Source organism: Lagopus muta, chromosome 2, assembly GCF_023343835.1.
Source record: "Lagopus muta isolate bLagMut1 chromosome 2, bLagMut1 primary, whole genome shotgun sequence".
In the NCBI taxonomy this organism is placed as follows: domain Eukaryota; kingdom Metazoa; phylum Chordata; class Aves; order Galliformes; family Phasianidae; genus Lagopus; species Lagopus muta.
In genome coordinates this window covers 21,060,454-21,083,620 of record NC_064434.1, presented here as the reverse complement: position 1 = coordinate 21,083,620, position 23,167 = coordinate 21,060,454, and the positions used below count along the sequence as shown (strand labels likewise).

General features: G+C 36.3%; 1 protein-coding gene across 3 annotated transcripts in view; it reads left to right on the top strand.

Annotated features, from left to right (window-relative positions):
* Window positions 1–23,167, top strand: part of CSMD1 (CUB and Sushi multiple domains 1) — a 994,481-nt gene that overhangs the window by 771,152 nt on the left and 200,162 nt on the right. For all 3 annotated transcript variants that reach the window (XM_048936946.1, XM_048936944.1, XM_048936947.1), the window contains 4 exons: window positions 1,666–1,804; window positions 10,236–10,423; window positions 16,699–16,887; window positions 22,017–22,133. In XM_048936946.1, the coding sequence (XP_048792903.1) occupies window positions 1,666–1,804; window positions 10,236–10,423; window positions 16,699–16,887; window positions 22,017–22,133 (633 nt within the window). The remainder of the gene's footprint in view (window positions 1–1,665; window positions 1,805–10,235; window positions 10,424–16,698; window positions 16,888–22,016; window positions 22,134–23,167) is intronic.

The window sequence follows — 23,167 nt, the reverse complement described above, 5'->3', positions numbered from 1 at the left end:
CCAGGGGCATATCAAGGCTGTTCTCAATTGCCCTAGAAAGGTCTTGTGACTGAGGGAGGTTCCAGAGGTCTTGAATTCTATCTTCAAGAAATAAAAGAAGGAGGACCTGAGGAATTCCAGGTCTCACCTTGATCTCTGGGAAAGGTGATGCACCAGTATTCCTGGAAACCATTTCAAACACTGAAGGATAAGAAGATGATTGGGAGCAGTCAGGATGGATTTATGAAGGGGAAATTATGTCTGACCGATCTGGCAGCCCTGTACAGTGAGATGACTGGCCTGATGGATGAGGGGAGAGTAATAGATATTTTTTATCTTTTTTATCAGTTTTAGCAAGGTGTTTGACACTATATCATATTAGATTCTTATGGAGAAATTGATGAAATATTGGTTAGATAGTGAACTGCAAGGTGAATGGAAACTAGCTGAGCTATTGGGCTGAGAGGGTTGTGATCAGTGAATAGCATAAAGCGAATGGCTGGAAAACAACCCCTAGTGGTGTACCACAGGAGTAAATATTGAATCCAATACTGTTGGAAATCTTCAGTAACAACCTGAATACTGGGACAAAAAGCCATGAACAAGCCAGCAGATGATGGAAACCTGGGAGTAGTGGCTCATAAATGATATGGTTGTCCTGCTGTTCAAACAGGCCGTGACAGGCTGGAGAATTGGACTGAGTTGAAGTTCAAGAAAAGAAGGTGCCTTTACTTCCCCTTTATTCATCTGTTAAGTCTGTGTCTGCAGAGCTGCGTACAGAGACCTGGGATCCCCAGCAGAAAAAAGATATGGGCCATACAGCAATGAGTCAGGTGGTGTCACAAAGATGATTAAGAGCTTGGAGATTTCATACAAGAAGAGACTGAGATAACTGCAGTCATCTGGACTAAAAAAGAACACTCAGGTCTCTGGAGAGATTTTTCAAAGCATATAAGTATCTGATTCCATGGTGTAAAGAAAATTGTCTGTTGACAGGCCAAGTGGCAATGGACACAAACTGAAATACAAGATAGTATTTTTAAACACAAGAAAAACCTTTCATTGTGAGAGTGATCAAACAGTGGAATGCAGTGCCAGAGAGGTTGCAGAGTCTTTGCCTTTGGAGGGAGGGCATGACCCTGATTGTACATGGTTCTGTGTAATATGCTGTAAGTGACCCTGATTTGAGCAGGAGTAGATGATCTCCAGAGGCCCTTTCCAACTGTAGTTCAGTGGGATATTCACAACAATCATTACCACTGAGCTGAGTAATTACTCAATAGGGTACTAGATGGCAGAGTGTGATGAAAAAAAAACAAACAAACAAAAAAAACCCAATACATTACTTGGAACAATTTGCACGCAAATATGGAGTCATATTAGAAGTAAAAATGACAGGTGTTTTTTTTTTTTTTTTTTTTTTTTTTTAATTTTAAGGAATGCTCGCAATTTCAAATGCCAGTTTCTGTGGATTAAGGTATGTGTAGAGTTATCAGCTATGGTGAGATACACTGCAAGACTTAAGAGACTGAGAGAAGGTGCTTATAATACTACAAAATAATAAGAAAAATAGCATTGTGTATTAAACTTTTTTCTATACTTTTGAATTGTTTATTATTATTATTTGTAGCATTATTTGAATATAAAATAGTGCATTATAAATAGTGTATTTTTTTTTTCTTGCAGCACCATGTGGTGGGCATTTGACAGCATCAAGTGGTGTGATCTTGCCACCAGGGTGGCCAGGATATTATAAGGATTCACTTAACTGCGAATGGGTGATTGAAGCAAGACCAGGACATTCCATTAAGATTACTTTTGACAGGTGGGAATCATAAAGAAAAACACCAAATAATGTGCAAACACAATTTTTTTATAACAATGAAGAAGAAAAATATTTAAGAACTCAAACCAGAATAAGAAATGATTGCCATATGACACTGTACTTAGTTATTCCTGTCCTTCCAGAAAATTAAAGGTTAAAGCTTCATTTATATTGTATGAATTGTTTAAACAATATGCAGTAAATGTCCATCTGCTAGTACATCAGTAGTGATGTCTTTTACACTCCTCACTATTTTTGTTTTCATGAACATGTATTGTCCATGATGATGATCAAGTCTAACTAATGGAGAATATAAATTTCCTAGAGAAAAAAGAAATTGTACAAGAAGTTCTGAATTAAGCTTATTATATGTGTAGTACTACAACATGTGTCACTTCAATGTGTACTGAGTTTCAACAGTTTATTTGGATTCTTGAGATTTCACCATGTGTACTGGCATAGAGATTAAATAAAGAAGTCCAGACATCAAAGTACTGTAAAGGCAGAGACTGAAAGTTTGTTTTAAAGTATTATCTAACTAAAACAATCAACCCAATTAATTTGTAAAAATGTTATCTTAATATGGACGGAAATTAGCTGTGCTGGAACACACAGTGATTATGTCCTTGTGTAACGTGCAGATTCCTTTGGAATAACAACTATTTTTGAAGGTGAATTATTTTCAACCTTGTCTTACATGGACTCAGGAAGTAGTGAGACTGCATTTTGGTACCAGGAATGTGAACTGCACTATATTTCATCTTTCTGAGACCTCAATTTTCTTTGTGATCTCAGTTAGATCTGTTTTCTAATCATACTAGACTCTATTCCATTTATGATTAACACACGAAGATATTCACCCTTGAGCATCTTTGTAAAATATGTAAGAAATAGCCATTTGCTTAGTTGCTTGATGATAATGGCACACTAGTTACTCATTTGACATAGAGAAAGATGTAAAAGATAATATGGTGCCTGGAGCTAGACTGCAGTGGCCTTCCTGTATTACTGTTGCCGAAGGGGAGGCAGTTGTCTATATCTAGTTTTACCTTTGCAGACTCCACAATGATGAGCAAAATTATTCATTAATACATATTTATAAGCCTTCTATGTCTAAGTGCAGAGACAAAAAATATGTAAATGAATGGAGAGAAGAACAGAAGAATGTGAAAGTGACTGTTAGAGGGTAAAACAAAAGATCTGTCTTCTATGTATTCAGTTAGTTTCTCCATATCTCACTTCTACTAATTAGTTTGGTGTCCTCATGTACTTTGGGAAACACAGTATTTATTGCAGATTGGAGTCCTAGTTACTTAGCAGGGCCACTAGGAACCTACTAAAATAAGCAGGGCTACTAGGAAAAACTTGAACAGCAAGTGAACAGAACTGACAGCCTTCTTCTCTCGGGAGTCCTTAATGAATACAAAGTTTGAAACATCTGAATAATTGAGTGCAGTGTATATGAAATACAAAGGCAAGAGAAGTATGGCATTTCTAAAAGATTTTGTTTGTTGATGTCAGAAAGCATAGAAATACATTGGATACAATTTACCCAGGTTTCCAAAATGTGATTTTTTATTTTGCATCTCATTCTGTAAATGGCTGTTAAAAAGCACCATTTTAATACAAAGAAGGAAATTGCTTGATAAAAAACGTAATTATCAGGGGGTAATAATCTTACAGTAAAATGTGTTGTTTAGCAGTCTGTGTTCAACTGTTTGTTATGCTCAGAAATCATCTTAAAAAGGAAAAAAAAGAACTGATGATACCAAATCACTCAGGGTATTAAAAAACATAGATGACCGAAGAAGTGCTGAAGAATCTTACAGGGCTGGATATGTGGGCACCAAAATTGTAGTTAGATTAAGTAAATGTAAAACGAATCATGTAAGAAAAAGTATTCTGCCTTAATATATAAAATGGATGGATTTTGAGAGCTTGCACTAACCACTGAACTGTTACATTTCTTACCACTCTCTATAAAGAAACATGAATGAGAACTTCTAATACATTCATAGGAGTTTTGGAATCATGTCTGTGGTGATGAAAATACTGTAGGGTGAAAGATTAACATAAACTATATATTTAGTTTATTGAAACTCCTTTTCTGTCCTGTTTTATAATTTTATTTCTTTTTATAACTTGATTAAAGTCAATAACAAAGAGAGAGAGTAACAACAGGGAAGGATGGAAGCTGTTTAAAAAATTATTTCATTAAATTGCTATGTCACCTCTGTAATGGATATTTGCTTTCATAGAATCATACGATCATAGAGTCACCAAAGTTGGAAAAAACATCCAAAATCATCCAGTACAACTGTCCACCTATCACCAATATTTCCCACTAAACCATGTCCCTCAGTACAACATCTAAACATCTCTTGAATACCTCCCAGATCAGTGTCTCCACCACCTCCCTGGGCAGCTCATATTTCTTAACGTCCAACCTGCACCTCCCCTGTCACAACGTGAGGCCATTCCCTCTCGTCCTATCACTAGTTACATGTAAAAAGAGGCTGACCCCCACCTCACAACAACCTCTCCTTTCAGGTAATTGTAGGGAGCAATAAGGTCTCCTCTGAACCTCCTCTTTTCCAGACTAAACAATCCCAGCTCCCTTAGGAAGTCTGTTCTCCTTCTTGGCCACCTGGGCATGCTGCTGGTTTGTGTTCATACATTCAATAGGAAGTTCCAGAGTTTAAGACACCATTTTTTCTTGTTCTTGTTAAAATCTTTCTGTATAAATTGCAAGCTTATATTTGTTAGCTTTGCCCTTTCAGTTTAAAATTAATTATCAGAAGCTGGAAGTTTCAGGATTTCTTTCAAAATGTAGTGAAAGCAAAGAGACGTCTTAGTTGTAAAATTGAGCATTTTAATTTTTATAAGAGGAAACAGGTTGCATGTACTTGCATACTTTAACAGTGTGACCACTGTACTTCTCAAGAAATTAATGGAAAACATACTTTCCCATGCCATATGGTCGAGTTGAAGACTACATTTACTAAATTTTCAGCAGATGCACATATTCACAGAAGTATACAGCTTTATGTACAAATCAAGCTGTGATGAAATTAAACAAAAGTTTCAACATTATTAAGACAAGACTTTGGTCTTCTTTCTCTAAATATTTCAGTAACACGTTAGTCATGCTGTTAAGTACAATGGTTTTGGTAGACAGGAAAGCTCCCTTTGGAACTTTATGCCAGTGTTCCTGGTAGGTTTTGAAAATTGTATGGCTTTATTGATTCATAGAATAAATATCTTTAAGAGTGTTGCAAGTTGATGATAAAAAAAAATTATATCCCTTTGCATAAAAGTTCTTTTCTCCTAATATGACAGTTTTGCTACCCAGATCAAAACTTGAGTAGAAAACCTGTTTATAATTTAAAAGAAGCTAACTCTCCTGATTGATGTAATGTTATTAAATTACAAACCATTAAGCAAAATCAGTATCAATACCAACAATCCATTAATGAACAGGTACAATATTTTTCATGTATTTTGTCTAGTCCAGGGAAAATAAAATCCTCTTATATTTCATTGCATGTCTTGCCATCACAGATGCAGCAGATGAAATTTTGTACCATACATGTGATATTCATAACGTAAATGAGCTCCCTCTTGAGCTAATGAGACTTCAATATTACTAGACAAATATCCATTAGTAGAGTACTTAGAAACTCTCCAGAAGTAGCAGCAGATGATAAAATAACCCCATGAATGTTTTACATTGAAGCATTCTGCATTTCAGGTTACAGCTAATGCCTGGAAGGGCAACAAAAGAATAATGTCTGATTGAGTCAGAAGGAAAGAACTTAGAAGGCTAAATGCTGAACGGAATTTTTTTGTTGTTTTGAATAATGATGAAAACTCATTGGGTAGCTGGTAAAACAAGCCTCTTCAAAATCTTTCTAAATATATGAAAAATAGTGTAATATAGCAGTTTTTAAGACTTCTTAAAATTCTCTGGGACATTTGGAGAATGTCCTATTTTTTTTTTACCAATATAAGTATGCTAATAGAAATCAAAATATTTTTTAAGTTACTCTTATTTAAGCACTTTCAGTAAGGATGTAGAAATTCCTATACTATTTTTTTTCCATTGATAGCGCAAAGGTTGCTATAATGCTCCAAGTCTTAAAAACAGAAAAGTGAACTAGAAATAAGTTTCAAATTTTGAGATGAACTAGAATCTTCTGGAAATAAAGATCAATGTAATGGGCAGCAGTTCCCAGGGGAGTCCCTAGGGATTCAGTTTTAGAGAATAAAGGGGTCCAAAATGGCTGATCGCACTTCAAGAAGGAAGTCTTAAAGGTGCAGGAGCAAGCTGTCCCCCTGCGCCACAAAATGCATGGGCAGGGAAGAAGACTGGTGTGGATGAATAGGGAGCTATTCTTGAGGCTTCGGAAGAAAAAAAGAATCTACCTCCTGTGGAAGAAGGGACAGGCAACTTAGAAAGAATACAAAAAAGTTGTTAAGATGTGCAGAGTGAAAATCAGAAAGGCGAAAGCCCTGCTTCAACTCAACCTGTCCACTGAGGTAAAAAAGCACAAGAAATTCTTTTACAAATATATCAACAGTAGGAGGAGGACCAAGGAGAATCTCCATTCTTTACTGGATGGGAATGTGACCACTGAGGATAAGGAAAAGGCAGAGACATGAATGCATTGTTTACGTCTGTCTTTGAAGATCAGACCAGTTATCCTCAGGGTACTTCACTCTGACCTAGTAATCTTGTCTGGGGAGCAGACAAAACCCCTCACGATTCAGGAGGAAACAGTCAGAGATCTATTACTCCAACTGGACTGCCACAAGTCCATGGGGCCAGATGAGATTCACTTGAGAGTGCTGAAGGAACTGGCAGAGGTGATAGCCAAGCCGCTTTCCAACATCAGCACTCCTTGTTGATTGGTGAGATCCCAGAAGACTGGAGGCTTGCCAATGTGACGCCCATCATCTACAAGAAGGATTGTAAGGAGGATCCGGGGAGCTACAGGCCTGTTAGCCTGACCTCAGTGCCAGGGAAGGTTATGGAGCAGATTGTCCTAAGGGAGATCACGCAGCATGTGCGGGACAACTGGGGTATCAGGCCAAGCCAGCGTGGGTTCATGAAGGGCAGGTCCTGGTTAACCAACCTGATCTCCTTCTATGATCTGGTGACCCATCTGTGGATGAGAGAAAGGCTGTTGCTATAGTCTACCTAGACTTCAGCAAAGCCTTTTACACTGTCTCCCACAGTATTCTCCTGCAGAAGCTTGCAGCCCTTGGTTTGGACAGGTATGCTTTTGGCTGGGTAAAGAACTGGCTAGAACCACCTCCAGAGTGTTGGTGAATGGAGTTAAATCCAGCTGGTGACTGGTCACGAGTGGTGTTCTCTAGGGATTGGTGCTGGGGCCTATCCTCTTCAATATTTTTATTCATGATCTGGATGAGGGCACTGAGTGCAACCTCAGTAAGTTTGAAGGTGACACCATGTTTGCTGGAAGTGTGGATCTGCCTGAGGTTGCGAGGCCCTACAGAGGGATCTGAACAGGCTGGATCACTGGGCTGAAGCCAGTGGGATGAGATTCAACAAAAGCAAATGCCGGGTCCTGCACTTAGGCCACAACAACCCCAGGCAACACTACAGGCTTGGGGCAGAATTGCTGGAAGACTGTGTAGAGGAAATGGACCTGAGGGTATTGATTGATGCTGGGCTGAACATGAGCCAGCAGTGTGCCCAGGTGGCCAAGGAGGCCAATGGCATCCTGGCTTGCATCAGAAGCAGTGTTGCCAGAAGGAGCAGGGAGGTAATCATTCCCTTGTACTCCACACTGGTGAGGCTGCATCTCAAGTACTGTGTCCAGTTTTGGGCCCCTCACTGCAAGAAAGACATTGAGGCCCTGGAGCAGGTTCAAAGAAGGGCAACAAAGCTGGTGAGGGCCTCTTCTCTTATGTAACTGGTGATAGGACTAGAGGGAATGGCTTCAAGCTATGCCAGGGGAGATTCAGGCTGGACGTTAGGAAATACTACTTATCTGAAAGAGTGGTCAGGCAGTGGAATGGGCTGCTCAGGGAGGTGGTGGAGTCACCGACCCTGGAGGTGTTCAAGGAACATTTGGACATTGTGTTGAGGGACATGGTTTAGTGAGAACTATTGATGAGAGTGGATGGTTGGACTGGATGATCTTGTAGGTCTTTTCCAACCTTGGTGATTCTGTGATTCTTGTAGGAGTTACTATAAGATTTATTTTTCTAGCAAGTCTGCAATCTATCATTGTCACACCACCCTGCTAATAAAACCGCAGTTGCTGGCTAAAAACATTTTATTTCTAATTAGTTCCTCTCACAAATACAACTGTTAAAGTAATTGAAATATTGAAGTATTGATTTTGAGTCCACTTGTAATGAGTACAAATAGAGTATTAAATCCAGACTAGTAGTATGTGTCTGTGTTCCTTATTCTGTTTCAGTGTAAATCAATATACATAATCTTTAAAATTATGGAAAGGTACTGAATAATTGTCAAGTATTTGAGTGATGCCCCCTGTCTATTTTAGTAATCTAAACTAGAAAACCTTCTAGATTAAAAAACTCAGTGTTTAAACAGTTTTTGAAGTAGTTTCTACTTGCCAACTATTGTCAGCTAGGTCAAGCATGGTTCAGGAAAAACTGTGGGCAGGCATCCATTCATAATAAGAAATTTGAATAATATCTTCATGTTTGGAGGGCCAGAGTATGTAAAAATATGGATGTAGGTCATTCCATATTTGCTGTCTTCAGTGCCAGAGACAAGTTGCAAGCATGCTTAATGCATTAACATGCACACAAACATTTGATTCCACTTTCTGAGTAGATAGCATTGAAAGCAGCCATCTTGATTTTAGCCAGTATACCCAAACAGAGTATGTAGTTTGGTTGAAAGCACCACAGACTTAGAGAGTTTTCTGGGTAAAGAGGAGAGAACCTTTTGTAAGGCATAAATCAAAGTTTCCAGTCATTAGTTAAGCAAATACCTTCAGATTTCTGAATGTGTTTTTGTTATTAGGGTCTCAAGAGAGCAGGAACTACAGAAGTTACTACATTCTATTAGTCATACTGATGTGTGTGTAAAGATTACTTCAAGCCTAATGCAAATTTGATTGTAAAATGTAATGGCCAAAGTCGGAAAAGATGTTCATTCTGTCATTGTTGCCTACATAGCAGAGTTTATTTTAACTTTGAGTGAATGTTACATGTATCTCTGCTTTTTCAAATGTTTGGTAATGTGACATTGTCGTTAATTACAAGGGCATAGTTTCTTACCTCCAGACCCACTAAACATCTATCTTGTATCAGATAGACTACTTAAGAGCATTAATTTTGAAACAAGTGCACGTGGATGGAGTTTTTTTGCTCTGAACAGTTGAAGTAATAAACTCTTTGGGAAAGATAGAACAGTCTCAGAAGAACATGCACGTTTTTTATACTTGATCTGAAAAATAAACATTTTATAAAAGAACATTGTGTCTGTAGATGTATACAGACCTGTATGGATATCTGTGTAATTGTATATACTTTTTTTGATAGGAAAATTGATATGCAAATGTTTAGATGTTACAGTTCATAAGAATATTTAATATAATCACAAACTGCCTAGAAATGAATTTGATGTGAAGAAATGTCAGTTAAATATTCATCTACAGAAAGAGCAGATCTGAGCCATTGATTGAAAAGCAGCTAGTAGTGGATGCCTGTACATTCAGACATGTTTTCTGAACTGGGGAAATGTAATGTGTAGTGATTGGCAAAGATATTGATTGAGCTGTTGATTGTAAAGTTTTTTCTTCTTGTAAATCAGCTTTCTTGTTAGTGTTTTTTCTATTATTTTCTACATTTAGATAGGCAAGGAAATCTGTAACAAATTTCAAAATGAAGGTTTAAATTCAGTTTAGTACTTTATAACTTTATAGGAGAAATAAATTATTTATAGATAGTGAACTGTGTTAGAAAAGAATATTTAGATAAAATATTAAGCATTGAATATTTAAAACAGCTTTTGCCAAACAACAAATATCAAATAATGAAATTGTTTAAATGAAATAATAAAATATTATTTAAGGTGTTTCTATAATGTCAAATTGTTTCTTTTTAACCAAATAGCAAGAAATTTCTCAATAAAGTTTTCTAAGAGACAGCTGCAGATGTCATTTTGAAACCCAGTCATATGGTTGATCTGAAGTATATATATTATGACTACACTGTAAATTTTATACAGTATTTAAAGATTAGACAAAAGAAAACAAGAATAAAAGATGCATAACAGCTTCCTAAGTTGTTATTTACAGTAATGAATTGCAGATAATCATCTGTAGATATGCTGATTTTTATATATATGACTTCCTTCCTCAGTACATGAGTTGTATTTCTAAAAGCATTCTTCTGCCTACCAGACATATATATTTCTTCTCAGATTTCAGACTGAGGTTAATTATGATACTTTGGAAGTCAGAGATGGACCAGCTAACTCATCACCATTAATTGGAGAATACCATGGAACACAAGCACCCCAGTTCCTTATCAGTACTGGCAATTACATGTATCTACTCTTCACTACAGATAACAGTCGTTCCAGTGTTGGCTTCCTAATTCACTATGAGAGTAAGTCTGATATTTCTCTGACATCTTTTCATTTAATTTTGAAAATAACGTTAAATTTGAAAATGTGCAGAGATGTGAGCAAATAAATGGCGGTATTTATATTTGTATAAGGGCAAATTATGTTTACTCTTGTACTGACAGATAACTATGAAACCATTAGCTAATTTTGGAAAATTTTACTTAATGAGTTATTGCATTTTATGCAGACTTTTCTTTGCCCTAGGTGTTTAGCCAAATGGAAAGCCATTTTAGAAACTCGTCTTTCAGGGTAAAGATATGTTGATTTTGTTTGTTGCCCTTCTCCCACCTTCACTGCCTCTCTCTCATTCTTTCTCAAATTTTTAATGTACTTTGCAATACAGAGCAGAGTTGCACCTTAGCCATAGTGATTCCATGGTGCAGTTCAGTGCACAATAGTGTCTCCCTTTGAACTCTAGAATCACTATAACACTATTTTCTTTAAAATTAGATAGAATTACATATGTTAAACTCTCAGAAGTTACTGACCTTTACATGATATTGTAGTTATTCATGTAGATACTGAATAGAATGCATGTGTTTAGTGTGGTTAGGCTACACAAATAACATTGCTTTTGTCAGTTGTTCCAATCTTATTTGCAGACTAACCTGACTGCAGTAAATTTGCTGTCACATTGCATGCGTAATGTCTGTCCAAACTCATATTTTATTGTAGCTGCATCAAAACTTGGAGATTATGAATGCTTTAGATTGGATGCAGACAAGGGGCGATGGCAAGGCCACTAATTCATGTAAAGGAAAGCAAATTTCCAATTTGATCCATGGAGATCTAGTCAGTGCAATCAACAGAGTCCAGGAAGCAGTTCAGTTCACGCTGAAATGAAGTCCAGGGGCATTATTAAGTTGCCTAAGCACAGAACATTAGAGCATTTATTTTTTTTTTTTAGGTGTAGGACACCTAGTTTCCAAGTACTGTATTAGAATGTGTGGATCTTCCAAAGTCCTTACCCATATCCATATCCACATCCACTAGTTCCATGCAGACTTCCTGTTTATGCAAGGATAACAATAGGTAATGGCACAAGAAACATTGATTTGGATAACAGAATTTCTTTCCTTATAACTTTGCTGAATAAGTTATTTCCTAATTTCCCCTGACTGATCATTTAATTTTCACTATGAAAGGATAAAGATATGTTAGTGGAAGCATCTTGAGCTGAAGTTGAATCTTGCTCTGAATTTCCATGCTGTGAAACAAAAAATAGCCTACCTGTCACAAACCATAATGAAGTGTATACTGCAGCTTAAGCTGTACAGAAAAAATTTGCTGAACACTTCATGTATATGTGGGGTGTCTGCTTCACAAGGCTCAGTCACAGCATCTCTGGTCACATTGGTTTCTTTTGGCACTACTTTTCCCTGAGAGCAAAAATCATCTGCACTGCGTCCATGAAATGTTCATATGACATAAGTGAAATTTGTTCTAGGCTCTCTATTGTTGTGCTAGTCACTGTTTGGAGGTCGTGAAGCATTTCTATGATGGGTATCAGACATGGGTCCCTTCTTGATTCTTATCTCTTTATTGACAAATGTGCATATACTGGGGAAATGTAGTTATAGTAAGACTGGAAGTACTAAGCAGATAAACTCATAGTTTTCAAAGAGCAAAACCAGATGGAATGATTCAGTGGAGATTCTGCATATTCTGCTGGGAACAGATGAGGTTGAAATTGATTGCCGTTATAGACTTCACTGTAGAGGTTGCTTGTGCTAAAGAAAATTTGCTTGTAGAAGAATAAGCCATCAACTATAAGGTTTTAAAAAAGTATCTGAATATTTTCTTTGGAAAATCAACTTTTATTTGGAAGTGTCCTGAAAATCTTCCAGTAATAATCATAACTTGATTGTTTAGATTTCCTTTTCAAAAAGAACTTTTTAGAACTTTGAAAATGTGCAGCCTTCGTGGACTTGAGTTGAAAGTGTTGAGAAGATTCAAACAGTCAACAGTCAGTTTTAGAAATTATAAAGTAAATGCTTTCTTATACTTTTTCATTCAAACTACAGTCTTTGTGAATAGTCAGCATAGGAAAAATGATTCATCAAACTTTTGGTGGCAGATTACACTTGAAAATGTTAGTGGAATATTGGGGAAGAACTTTTTTCTTTCAGCAGTTGATTTTGCTCTGAGTAATAAGAAGAACCTGTAGAGAGCTTGAATAAGAAAGGCAATTTTTGTGAAACTGCCCATGAAATTACAGAGTTTATAGTTCTCAAGAAATAGATGAATGAGGTAGGTAACACAATTATGATAAAGTCAATGGTTTTCAAGAATACAAATGTCACCCACCTTGAGATATTGGTAGATGATTTTCCTAAAGAATCAATTTTGAAAGGCATTTATAAATAATATTATAATAACCATTGCTGTAGCTTTTTAAAAATCTCTTTTAATGATACAGATTTTAAAAGTTAATAATGTAAATGTTGGATGTATTCATATGTTGCTATAGATGACCGTCAAAAAAATAGCATAGATCTCTTAGGATAAAATCAGAAAATCTACAGTGCATATCTAGTGACGAGAACAGAGACAGAAATTCAGTAACAAAAATGTATAAAGATACACTCAAAATATATCAAATTATTTAATGAGAATTGCTGCAAACATCAACCGCATGTGAAATTAAATGTTCTTTTCTTTTCAACATTTACAGAAAAGCTTGATTACATTCATATACTTAACACCATTAAACAAACATTTCCAATGTAAGAACATACTACACAATATTGTGATAAGGGACTGTGAAAGTACCAGGAAATTCTTACATGCAAAGCATAAGCAGTCTCCACCACACTGAAAATAGCCTCCAGGTTCTCTTTAGAGAAAGAGCTTTTCAACGGTTCTTTGCAGAAAGAATGAGAAAAGCTCTTGTAATAACAGCATCTTTCTCTTTCCTTTTGTTATCTACTCATTTATCTCCCATTTCACTATTTTCACTTATCAGCTTCTCTCTTCACTGGTGCAGGTTACCCAGAAAGGTGGTGGATGTCCCATCCCTGAGGACACACAAGATTGGGTTGGGTAGGGCTCTGAGCAACCTGATCTACCTCCAGGTGTCCCTGTTCATTGCATGGGAGTTTGACCAGACAACCTTTAATGCTCCAATCTTTTAGTAATTCCTACCATTTAACTTTAAGCCTAATCTCATGTATGATTGCAACCCATGCCAACTAGCATTTTCCCATTCAGTACCTGGGTATAGCTCGAGGGATAACTTCAGCTAGAATCACAGAATTATAGGGGTTGGAAGGGAACTGTAGGGACCATCAAGTCCAACCCCAGAGACTGTTCTCAGCAGGTAGCAGGGTCAAGTCCATGCTGTTTTGAGGTGGGCAAGGTGTATGAATGCTAGCTGAATCATGCATTCAAATTGGGATCCCTCCATAATTTAATTGCATGGCCTCCAATTCTAATGCTTGGAAGTGTGTTCTGACACCTGCCTCACTGATGTTCTGTATGAAGCTATTCTATAACAAAGAATAGCACTCTTGCTTTTAACTGAAGTGTTTCTGTTGTTCAAAATATTCTTTTCACTAAATAGCACAGGAACTGCTCGTCAGCTAACAGTGGCTATAGCACTAGCCACATTTTGGTTTCTACTTGTCTAACCAGCCTTATTTTCTTCATCTATTTCATACAATGAACACTCTAAACAATCTCTTACCAATATTACCTTAATATTTTACTTTTCTAATGTAGTAGGCAATGCAACATTCTAATTATTTTAGCTATTTGAATTGTAATATATGAGTATATAGTTAATGAAACTGTATATCTGTTTTATGCTTTATTCATTGTATTTATCAACAGGTTCATTTCCTCTTTTGAGATCTAATGAACTCTAACTATTTAATCAGTTTCAAAAAATTGATTATATTTCCATTTGCAAAATATGGATTTTAATAATAAATGAAGCATCTTATATAGCTAGCATACCAGAAAATTGATTAATGTTTGATGAAATTTCAATATTGACAGTAAAATTTTTAAGGATGCTTGTCCATATATTTCAATTATACAGTGATGTACCACACCTGATTTGTTTGTATGTTTGCATTTCATTTTGGATTGTGTGTTATGTTCCTTTAAAAGAGAGTACGATTAAATTATAGGATAGAATATTATTTGTTTATGTCATTCTTACTGATGCACAGCAAAGTCAAAGAATTATATTTTTGGGGGAAGCTACTGACTCCCTGTCTTTTCAGGAAATACTGCATTAGGGAGAGTGGGAGAGGAAAGATACAGGTTTCATCTAGACTTCAATTCAACCCCTTATAAATAGTGTAATTTTTCAAACCCTGGACAGTTTATCAGTTGATGCCAAAATTTCTCATGTATACTTTAACATTGTCTTTTTAGAGTCAGGACTCTTGACATTACCCATTATTAAGCTTTTCTTAAATTATCTCCCACTGAGAAAAAAAAAAAATATATTCAAAGAAGCAATGTAAAATGCTTATTTTTTGGTCTGTGTATGTTTGCTAAACATCAAATCTGAATATTTTCCCCTTAAAGTGAAGTCCTTTTGCCCAAGCTGACTTTTTTAATATATAGCACCATTATTTCAATTACAATGCTGGAAGTTGCAAGGATTACTACATCCTCTGTTGTCCTTGAAAATACCTGGAAAGTTATATTTTATTTCAAAACAAAACTAATAAAATGTTACCTGTTATATATGATTCAGAATCCCAAAACTGTGTATGTATTGTGAAAGGGGTAAAGGGGTGCTTAAAGAGGAAATAATTTTAAGCACCCTGCCATGGACTTCCATCTAATGTAACATACTTCAAAACACAGTTTATAGTTTGTGAAAAAAATAGTGTATTAATGTTAAAATTTAATGTGCTATTAATATTTATTTATGCCACTTATAGTAATGAATATTGTGTACTTAAAAGGGTTTTTTGAGTCTGTATTAATCCATTTAAGCCAAATAAAGGGAATCTGGCTTCCCTTCTGTAATGTTCTGTATGCATTAAGAACATGTAGTCACGTCTAGAAGAAATTTATTCATCTACAATTTAAGTAGGTACCTTTTGGCAAAATTCTTAACCGAAAAATAGCTGGAGGGTACCGGGAATACTTCTCGGAGTAAGATAGAATCATTATTTTCTTCATGTTTTCAGTTGTAATTCTGATTCTAATCTTCATATCCACAAATTCTAAAACCTTTACTTTATGCCATTGTAAGTCAATTTTTTCCTTTCTTTGTAACTACCTTTACTTAATCCTTAATTTTATGTGGTAGCCCACAAAAAATTAAATAGAGACTTTACACTAAATAATGAGTTCTCATATACTTTTTGTGATATATTTTGTCATACTTGTATATACTGTATTTTGTCATATACTGTATAGACTCTTCTATACAATGTAATTACTCCATGCTCCTTCTTTCAGATAAGCATTACATAGCTATATAAGCTTTCATTACCTTTCTATTTTTGATGCGTTAGATTACAAATTTTTCTTAGTTCATCAAGTATAGATTTTTTTATACTGTACTGTTTGCTAAGGTAACAACTACTTCTATGGAAGAAAGTTGACTTATCCCACCACATCAAAAATGGAATAGACTAAATGGACTATATTGGACAATTTATTATTGCTAGATTAATATTATTACTTATATTATTATAAGTATACTAATACTAGATTAATATTATTATTACTAGATTAGCTCTGACCACAAAAAAGGTTATTAGTCACTAAAACAGGCTCTTCAGGGCAATGGTCACGGTGCTAATCTGCTGGAGTTCAAGAAGCCTATAAACAACATTCTCAGACAACAGGATTTGATTTTTGCATAGTCCTGTTTGGAGGCAGGAGTTGCACTCAATAAACCTCAGTCACTCTTCAGTCCCTTTCAAGTTGGTATATTCTGTGATTCTGAATCTCATGTTAATTTTTTTTTTTTTTAATTAACATCTTCCAATATATGCAAACGCTCAATGCTTATGTTGTCTCTTTTTTCCACTGATTGGTCAAATATAGAGCTCTATTTTTTTCCTACTTGGTTTGAGATTCTCTATTCCATGAGATTGACAATTATAAAATGGTCCTGACAAAAACTAAACAAAGCCCTTTATATCTCACATCAGTTTTTAGCAAATGCTCACAAGTATTCTTTATGATTTATTTATTCATCTTGCTTATTGATTTGTGCTTGTCTGTGATTTTTCTGTTTACTGTCTCAAAAACGGGGACACATAAAATTTTGTGTTTTCAGGTGTTACTCTGGAATCAGATTCCTGCCTTGACCCAGGAATTCCTGTGAATGGCCATCGCCATGGAAACAACTTTAATATCCGCTCTACAGTAACTTTCAGCTGTGATCCAGGATATACACTGAGTGATGAAGAACCACTCATATGTGAAAGAAACCATCAGTGGAATCACGCGTTACCCAGCTGTGATGGTAAGTGTCGTGTTCATCAGAAAGAAGTCCAAGGAAGCTGATCTCTTATTTTCAAGATCTAATTAAACTTGTCATTGCTGCTACCTACCTTCAAGATCCATACTTCTAAAAATTAATTTTACTGTTAATAAAAGTTTTATTTCATATCTCTGTATTAACTTTCAGTCAGTAATATCTCTAAGGAGTGGTGAAATTTACAGGTATTTTTTCAGTACATTAGAAATCTGCAGTTCAGTAACTGTAGAAAAGGCAAGACATAGTGAAGTTGAGGAACAACAAAACTATTTAGAGCTTATGTTCTTCTAAATGTCTAACGTTAGTAGACTAGCCAAGATAGTACAGAAGTGGTAAAACTGAAAATACGTGTGCATGTCTTTGTTCCTGTTTTTGTATGAAGGCATGTTTCTCTTTATAGAAATGGTAGATATGGGTTTAATTTAATTACCAGAAGAAATAAATTATGTGGGAAGTCACAGAGGTTGCTTTCATGGTTATGCAGTATGAGACTGCATCTTTAAAAAAAAAGAAAAGGCAAATGCTAAAATGTATTAGCAAATCTTTCTGTGTTCTTTTTATTGTTGAAAAGTTTTCTAAGTTTTTTTTTTTTTTTTTTTACGAACTATGCAATGAACTAATTTTCAATGTAGTCACCATGATTAGCTATGTGCTTTCACCAGTAATTAATAACAGCCTGCATGACATGCTCATTAAAATCTGCAACAGCTGAGGTAGCTGAAACATATCACCCACCACCACATCCACTTTTTAGTCTCCAGAAGCATTCAGCAAGCATCAATGAATGGGTGAATTTTTTTCTTCCTGGAGGAACTTAATGACACACCTTTGCTTCGTATGCAATTCCATGTCAGACATAGTTTTGACAGATTGTCCTTCTGCTACTATCTGTCACACGGCAACAAAATGAAATAGAATGGGACTAGGAATGAAATCTTCTTGCATCCTTTAAGGGTTATTTGCACCCTCTGCTTCCCTAAAGCTTCTACATACCAATGCATGTAGCATGGGTAATAGAGAGGAGGAACTAGAGATCTGTTTGCGGTCAAAAGGCTGTGATCTCACTGTGATCGTGGAGACATGGTAAGCCAGCTCACACAATTGGAATGATGTCATGAATGGCTGTGTCCTTTTTAGGAAAGACAAGCCTATGAGGTAGAGTTTCTCTTTATGTGAGAGAGCAACAAGAATGTATCAAGCTTCCCCTGGAGTTGAATGATGAATGATTGGAGAGCTTGTGGATGAGAATTAAGAGGCAAGCTCATATGGATGACACCGTTGTGGAAGAGTCCTTCAGGCCACCAGATGAGGAAGAGAAAGTTGAAGTCTTCTACAAACAGTTGGAAGTAGCCTTGTAATCCCACGCACTGGTTCTTATGGGGGTCTTCAATCATAAACATATTTGTTGGATAAGCAACACAGCCAGGCACACGCGATCCAGAAGGTTCCTGCAGTGCACTGAAGATAACTTTCTGACAGAGATGGTGGAGCAGCCAACGAGGAGCGATGTACTGTTGGACCTTGTTCTTACTAACAAGGAAGAGCTGTTTGGGGTTGTAAAGGTTGGGGGCAGCTTGGGATGCAGCAGTCATGAGATGGTGGAATGCAAGATCTTTTATGGAAGAAGTAAAGCAACAAGTAGGAGAGCTAATTTCAGGAGAGCTAATTTTGACCTCTTCAAAGACCTACTTGGAGTTATTCCCTGGGCTAGCAGATTGGAAGGTAAGGGGACCCAAGGGAGCTGGTCAGCACTTAAACATCACTTCTTTGAAGCTCAAAATCAGTGCATCCCTAAAAGTAAAAAACTAGGGAAAGGTGGCAGGAGACCTGCATGGATGAGCAAGGAACAAGGATAAATTCAAATGGAAGAAGGTGTATGAAATGTGAGAAGAAAAAAGTCTCTCTGCATGAGAAGAGTATAGGAATGTTATCAGAGTCTGCAGGGATGTAACAAAGAATTAAATCTGACAAAGAAAGTCAAGAAAAACAAGAAAGACTTCATAAAATATGTCACCTGTAAATGGAGGACTAGGGACACTGTGGGTCTGTTACTGAGGTTGCGTGCCCTGATAACAGTAGACACTGAGAAGGCAGAGATGCTGAATGCCTTTTTTTTTTTTTTTTTTTTTTTTTTACTTAGACTGCTGCTTGGGAATTCTAGACTCTGGAGGTAAGAGAAAATCTGGGAAATGGAAGTCTTTACCTTGGTCAAGGTGAACCTATCAAAGAGTGTTTAGCCAAAATCGACACACACAAAATCATGAACCCATGAGTGCTAATGGAGGTGAGTCTCCAGGGGAGATTCAGGTTGGATTTTAGGAAATACTACTTTTCTGAATGAGTTGTCAGGTGCTGGGACGAGCTGCTCAGGAAGGTGATGGAGTCACTGACCCTGGATGTGTTCAAGGAATATTTAGACACTGCACTGAGGGACGTGATTTAGTGAGAATGGTTGGTGAGAGGCGGATGGTTGGACTGGATGACCTTGTAGGTCTTTTCCAACCTTGGTGTTTCTTTGATTCTAAGATTGCTGACCCACACTCTATCATCTTTGAAGGGTGAGGAGGGGTGTTTGAGAACTGGAAGATAACCAACATCACACTAGGCTTCAAAAAGGGCAAAAAGGACAATTCAAGTACCTACAGGCCAGTCAGCCTTATTTCTGTCCCAGAAGACTTGATAAAACAGCATGTTCTGGATGCCATCTCTAAGCATTTGGAAGAGAAGAAGGTTCTCAGGAGAAGTCAACATTTCCCTTTCACCAAGGGAAATCATGTAATCATGTCCCACCAGCATCTTATGCTTCTATGATGTCATGACCAGCTGGGGAGAGCAGTGAATGTTGTGTACTTTGACTTTAGCAAGGCGTTTGACACTGTCTTCCACAACATCTATGTGAAGAAGTTAAGAAAGTATCAGATAGGTGAGTGGATGGTGAGATAGCTTGAGAACTAGCTGACTGACAGAGCTCAATTTTAGTGATCAGTGGTGTTGAGTCTAGCTGGAGGCCTTAAATTAGTGGTATTTCCCAGGGAACATCTTCCTCAGTGACCTGGGTGAGGGGATAGAGTTCACCCTCTGGAAGCTAAGGATCATACAAAGCTGGGAGGAGTGGCTGACACACTGGAAGTCCGTGCTGCTAATCATCAAGACCTGGACAGATGGAGAGCTGGGCAGAGAAGAATCTGATGAGGTTTAACCAGATGAAGTGTAAAGTCTTGAACCTGGGGAGGAATAATTGTATGCATCAGTACCACTTAGGGGCTGACCTGTTGGAGAGGAACTCTGAAGAGAAGGACTTGGATGTCCTGATGGACAGCAGGTTGGCCATGAGCCGGTAGTATGCCCTTGTGGCCAAGAAGGCCAGTGTCATCCTGGGGTATGTTAAAAAGAGCATGATTGATGGAGATCATCCTCCTCCTCTTCTCTGCCCTGGTGAGGCCACATCCAGAGTACTGTGTCCAGTTTTGGGCTCTTTGTTCAAAAAATACATTATTTTCCTAGAAGGAGTCCAGCAGAGGGCAATAAAAATAATTAAGGACCTGAGGTACCCCCCTTATGAGGAAAGACAGAGAGACCTGGGGCTCATCAGCCTGTAGGAGAAATAGCTGAGAGGGGATATTATCACTGTTTATAAACATCTGAAGTGTGGGAGTCAAGTCAATGGGGGCAGGCTCTTTTGGTGGGATGCAGTAGTATAACAAGGAACAGTGGGCAGATACTGGATCACATGAAGTTCCCTACTAAAACAGGAAAGAAATTCTTTGCTGTCAGAGATGGAGCACTGGTACAGACTGCCCAGAGAGGTTGTGGAGTCTCATTCTCTGGAGATATTTAAGAGCTACCTGGACACCTACATCGGTGATTTGCAGTAAGGAACCTGCTTTAGCAGGGAGTTGGACTTGATAATCTGTACAGATCCCTTCCAAACCCTACAGTTCTGTGATTCTGTGAATACTGGTGGAAAGATTCAGCCATACCACTACCATCAGTCTTTGCTGTTGTGGATCAACATAATAAAATTGGAGACATTCGTTTGAGAGCACCCCTAGTATATGTAAAAAATATGTAAATTCTAACAATTTAAAAAGCTTTAATAATTACCTTAGTCTAGTAAGAAATGAAAGCAGAACTTTAGCTATAATGCCAGCTTTATACCTTTATGTGTAAATATAATTTGTTGCAATGTTTGTTATGTATATTTCCAACTAGTTCATGACAAATTTTATTGCTCTGTATGAGGAAGAAAACTAAAAGCAACCTAACGCTTTTTTGCTGTAATTTAAAATATTTATTATGTTAAAATTTGAAAAAAAAAACAAAAAAACAAAAACTAAACATTAACAGATGAGGGAAAAGCATAGTCATGCTGTATTTATAAGATCAGTGAGCAATTCAGCAAAGCAAATCTTAAACTTTAATTAATTTCCCATGCAAATTTGTCTGGCCTTGCTTAGCAAAATGGCAGGATGCATAAAATGTTTTCTAGTGTAGTTTTTGTGCCTTTAAAAATACAGAGGATGGTACAATCAGAACCTCTGAAAAAGAGGAAAGTACTCTTTTTTTTTTTCTTTTTTCTCTGAATATCACAGGTAAAGTCAAATAGCAAATAACCTTTTCTATTCTTTGGAAAATATATGTTTTGTTTCTTTTTTTTTTTCTTCTTCTTTATATATATAAATAGCATGAAATACCTTTATGAGTCTATAGCCCAATAAAGTTGGTTGTAGGATATTGATGTGTGAGTTAGTTTAAACACAAACACAAGAAGATTAATCCTACTTCTTAAATGCTGTTATAATAGGAATTAATACTCGCAATATTTAGAAACACTATTTTATTTATTTTGGTGTCTTGCTATTTAACAGAAGAGATTGTAGATGAAAAATAAATTCCCTATAAAAGACTAGTCTAAGAATAAATAAATAGTTGTCTAATTTTAATTTCTTTAAATCAGACAAATTAACTTCAGAATTTCATACTTAACCCTATTTTTCAGTTTTTAGAGTTGTTAAAAATCTGAACAGGATTTTTTTTTCTTTTTTTTTAAATAAAGGACAGGACATCCTGTGTGACTTTTCCTTTCCTTTCCATTTTTTTTTTCTTCTCTTAAGCATTATGTGGTGGATATATTCACGGAAGAAGTGGAACCATTCTTTCTCCAGGTTTTCCGGATTTTTATCCAAACTCTTTAAACTGCACTTGGACTATTGAAGTGTCACATGGCAAGGGTAAGAATCTAATACAAACTCAATGTGTATATGTACTATCTGTGTTTAATAAACACAACATGTTGTTTATGAATCAATTTAAATCATATTATCAGCTATTCTTCTGAAGTTTAACTTCCCCAAATAAATGCCTCCAAATGTTGTAGTGTTTCTAGTTTGTCTTTATTTTGAAAAAGCAGTACTCTTTTAACAGTGAACTGAGATAATGTGTCCTTATTAAAAAAAAAAAAAAAAAAAAAAAAAGGGTAGAAGGCAGAAGAGCCAGAATACATTTATATTATTACTCATCAAATGGAACTAAAATACTTGGTGAAAACTGCCAGGGCCTTGTTGATAACTGTTCTCCATTATTAAACACTAAACAGCAAATTTGATTTGTGTCTTAGTACGTTAGATTTCAGACTAGGATCAAATGGTTAAGCTCAAAAATCTTATATATCTTCACGCTGTATACACAGTAGAATAACATTTGAGCGCATAGTTAAGCTTAGCAGTTTATCCGTTAGTGAAATACATTTAAGAACTAACGAAAAATAAAAGCCTAGAAAGTACAAATGATAACACTGAATCAAAATATAATGAAATATAATGAAATATTCTTCAATTACTTTCCTATGGCAAGGTAAGCCTTAGCTTTTTTTGATATCAGTCTGAGAAATATATTGGAAGTTTCTACTATTCGGAATCTACTTACAGGTCGGACTTTTGTTTAAGACTAGTATGGCATTTTCAAATGTAAAACATGTGTGAACGTTTTTTAAGACTTCCTCTGCTCTCAATAAATAATTATATTTGAAAAGCTAACTTTAGTGGAAAATTCAATTCATTGTCAGACTGAAAGCTGACAACTGGAAAGGCAGTCGTTACTTGAGTGAAGGACAGGCTCTAGCTAATACGAACTCGTGTTCGTATATTGAAGACTGTACATAAAACTTACATTGCCTTAGTCCTTGTGTATGCTAGTTTAATAATGAGACAATTCTAAAGAAATAAGATTTCAGATTTTGATTTCATGAATGACTTTTTCTAAAGAT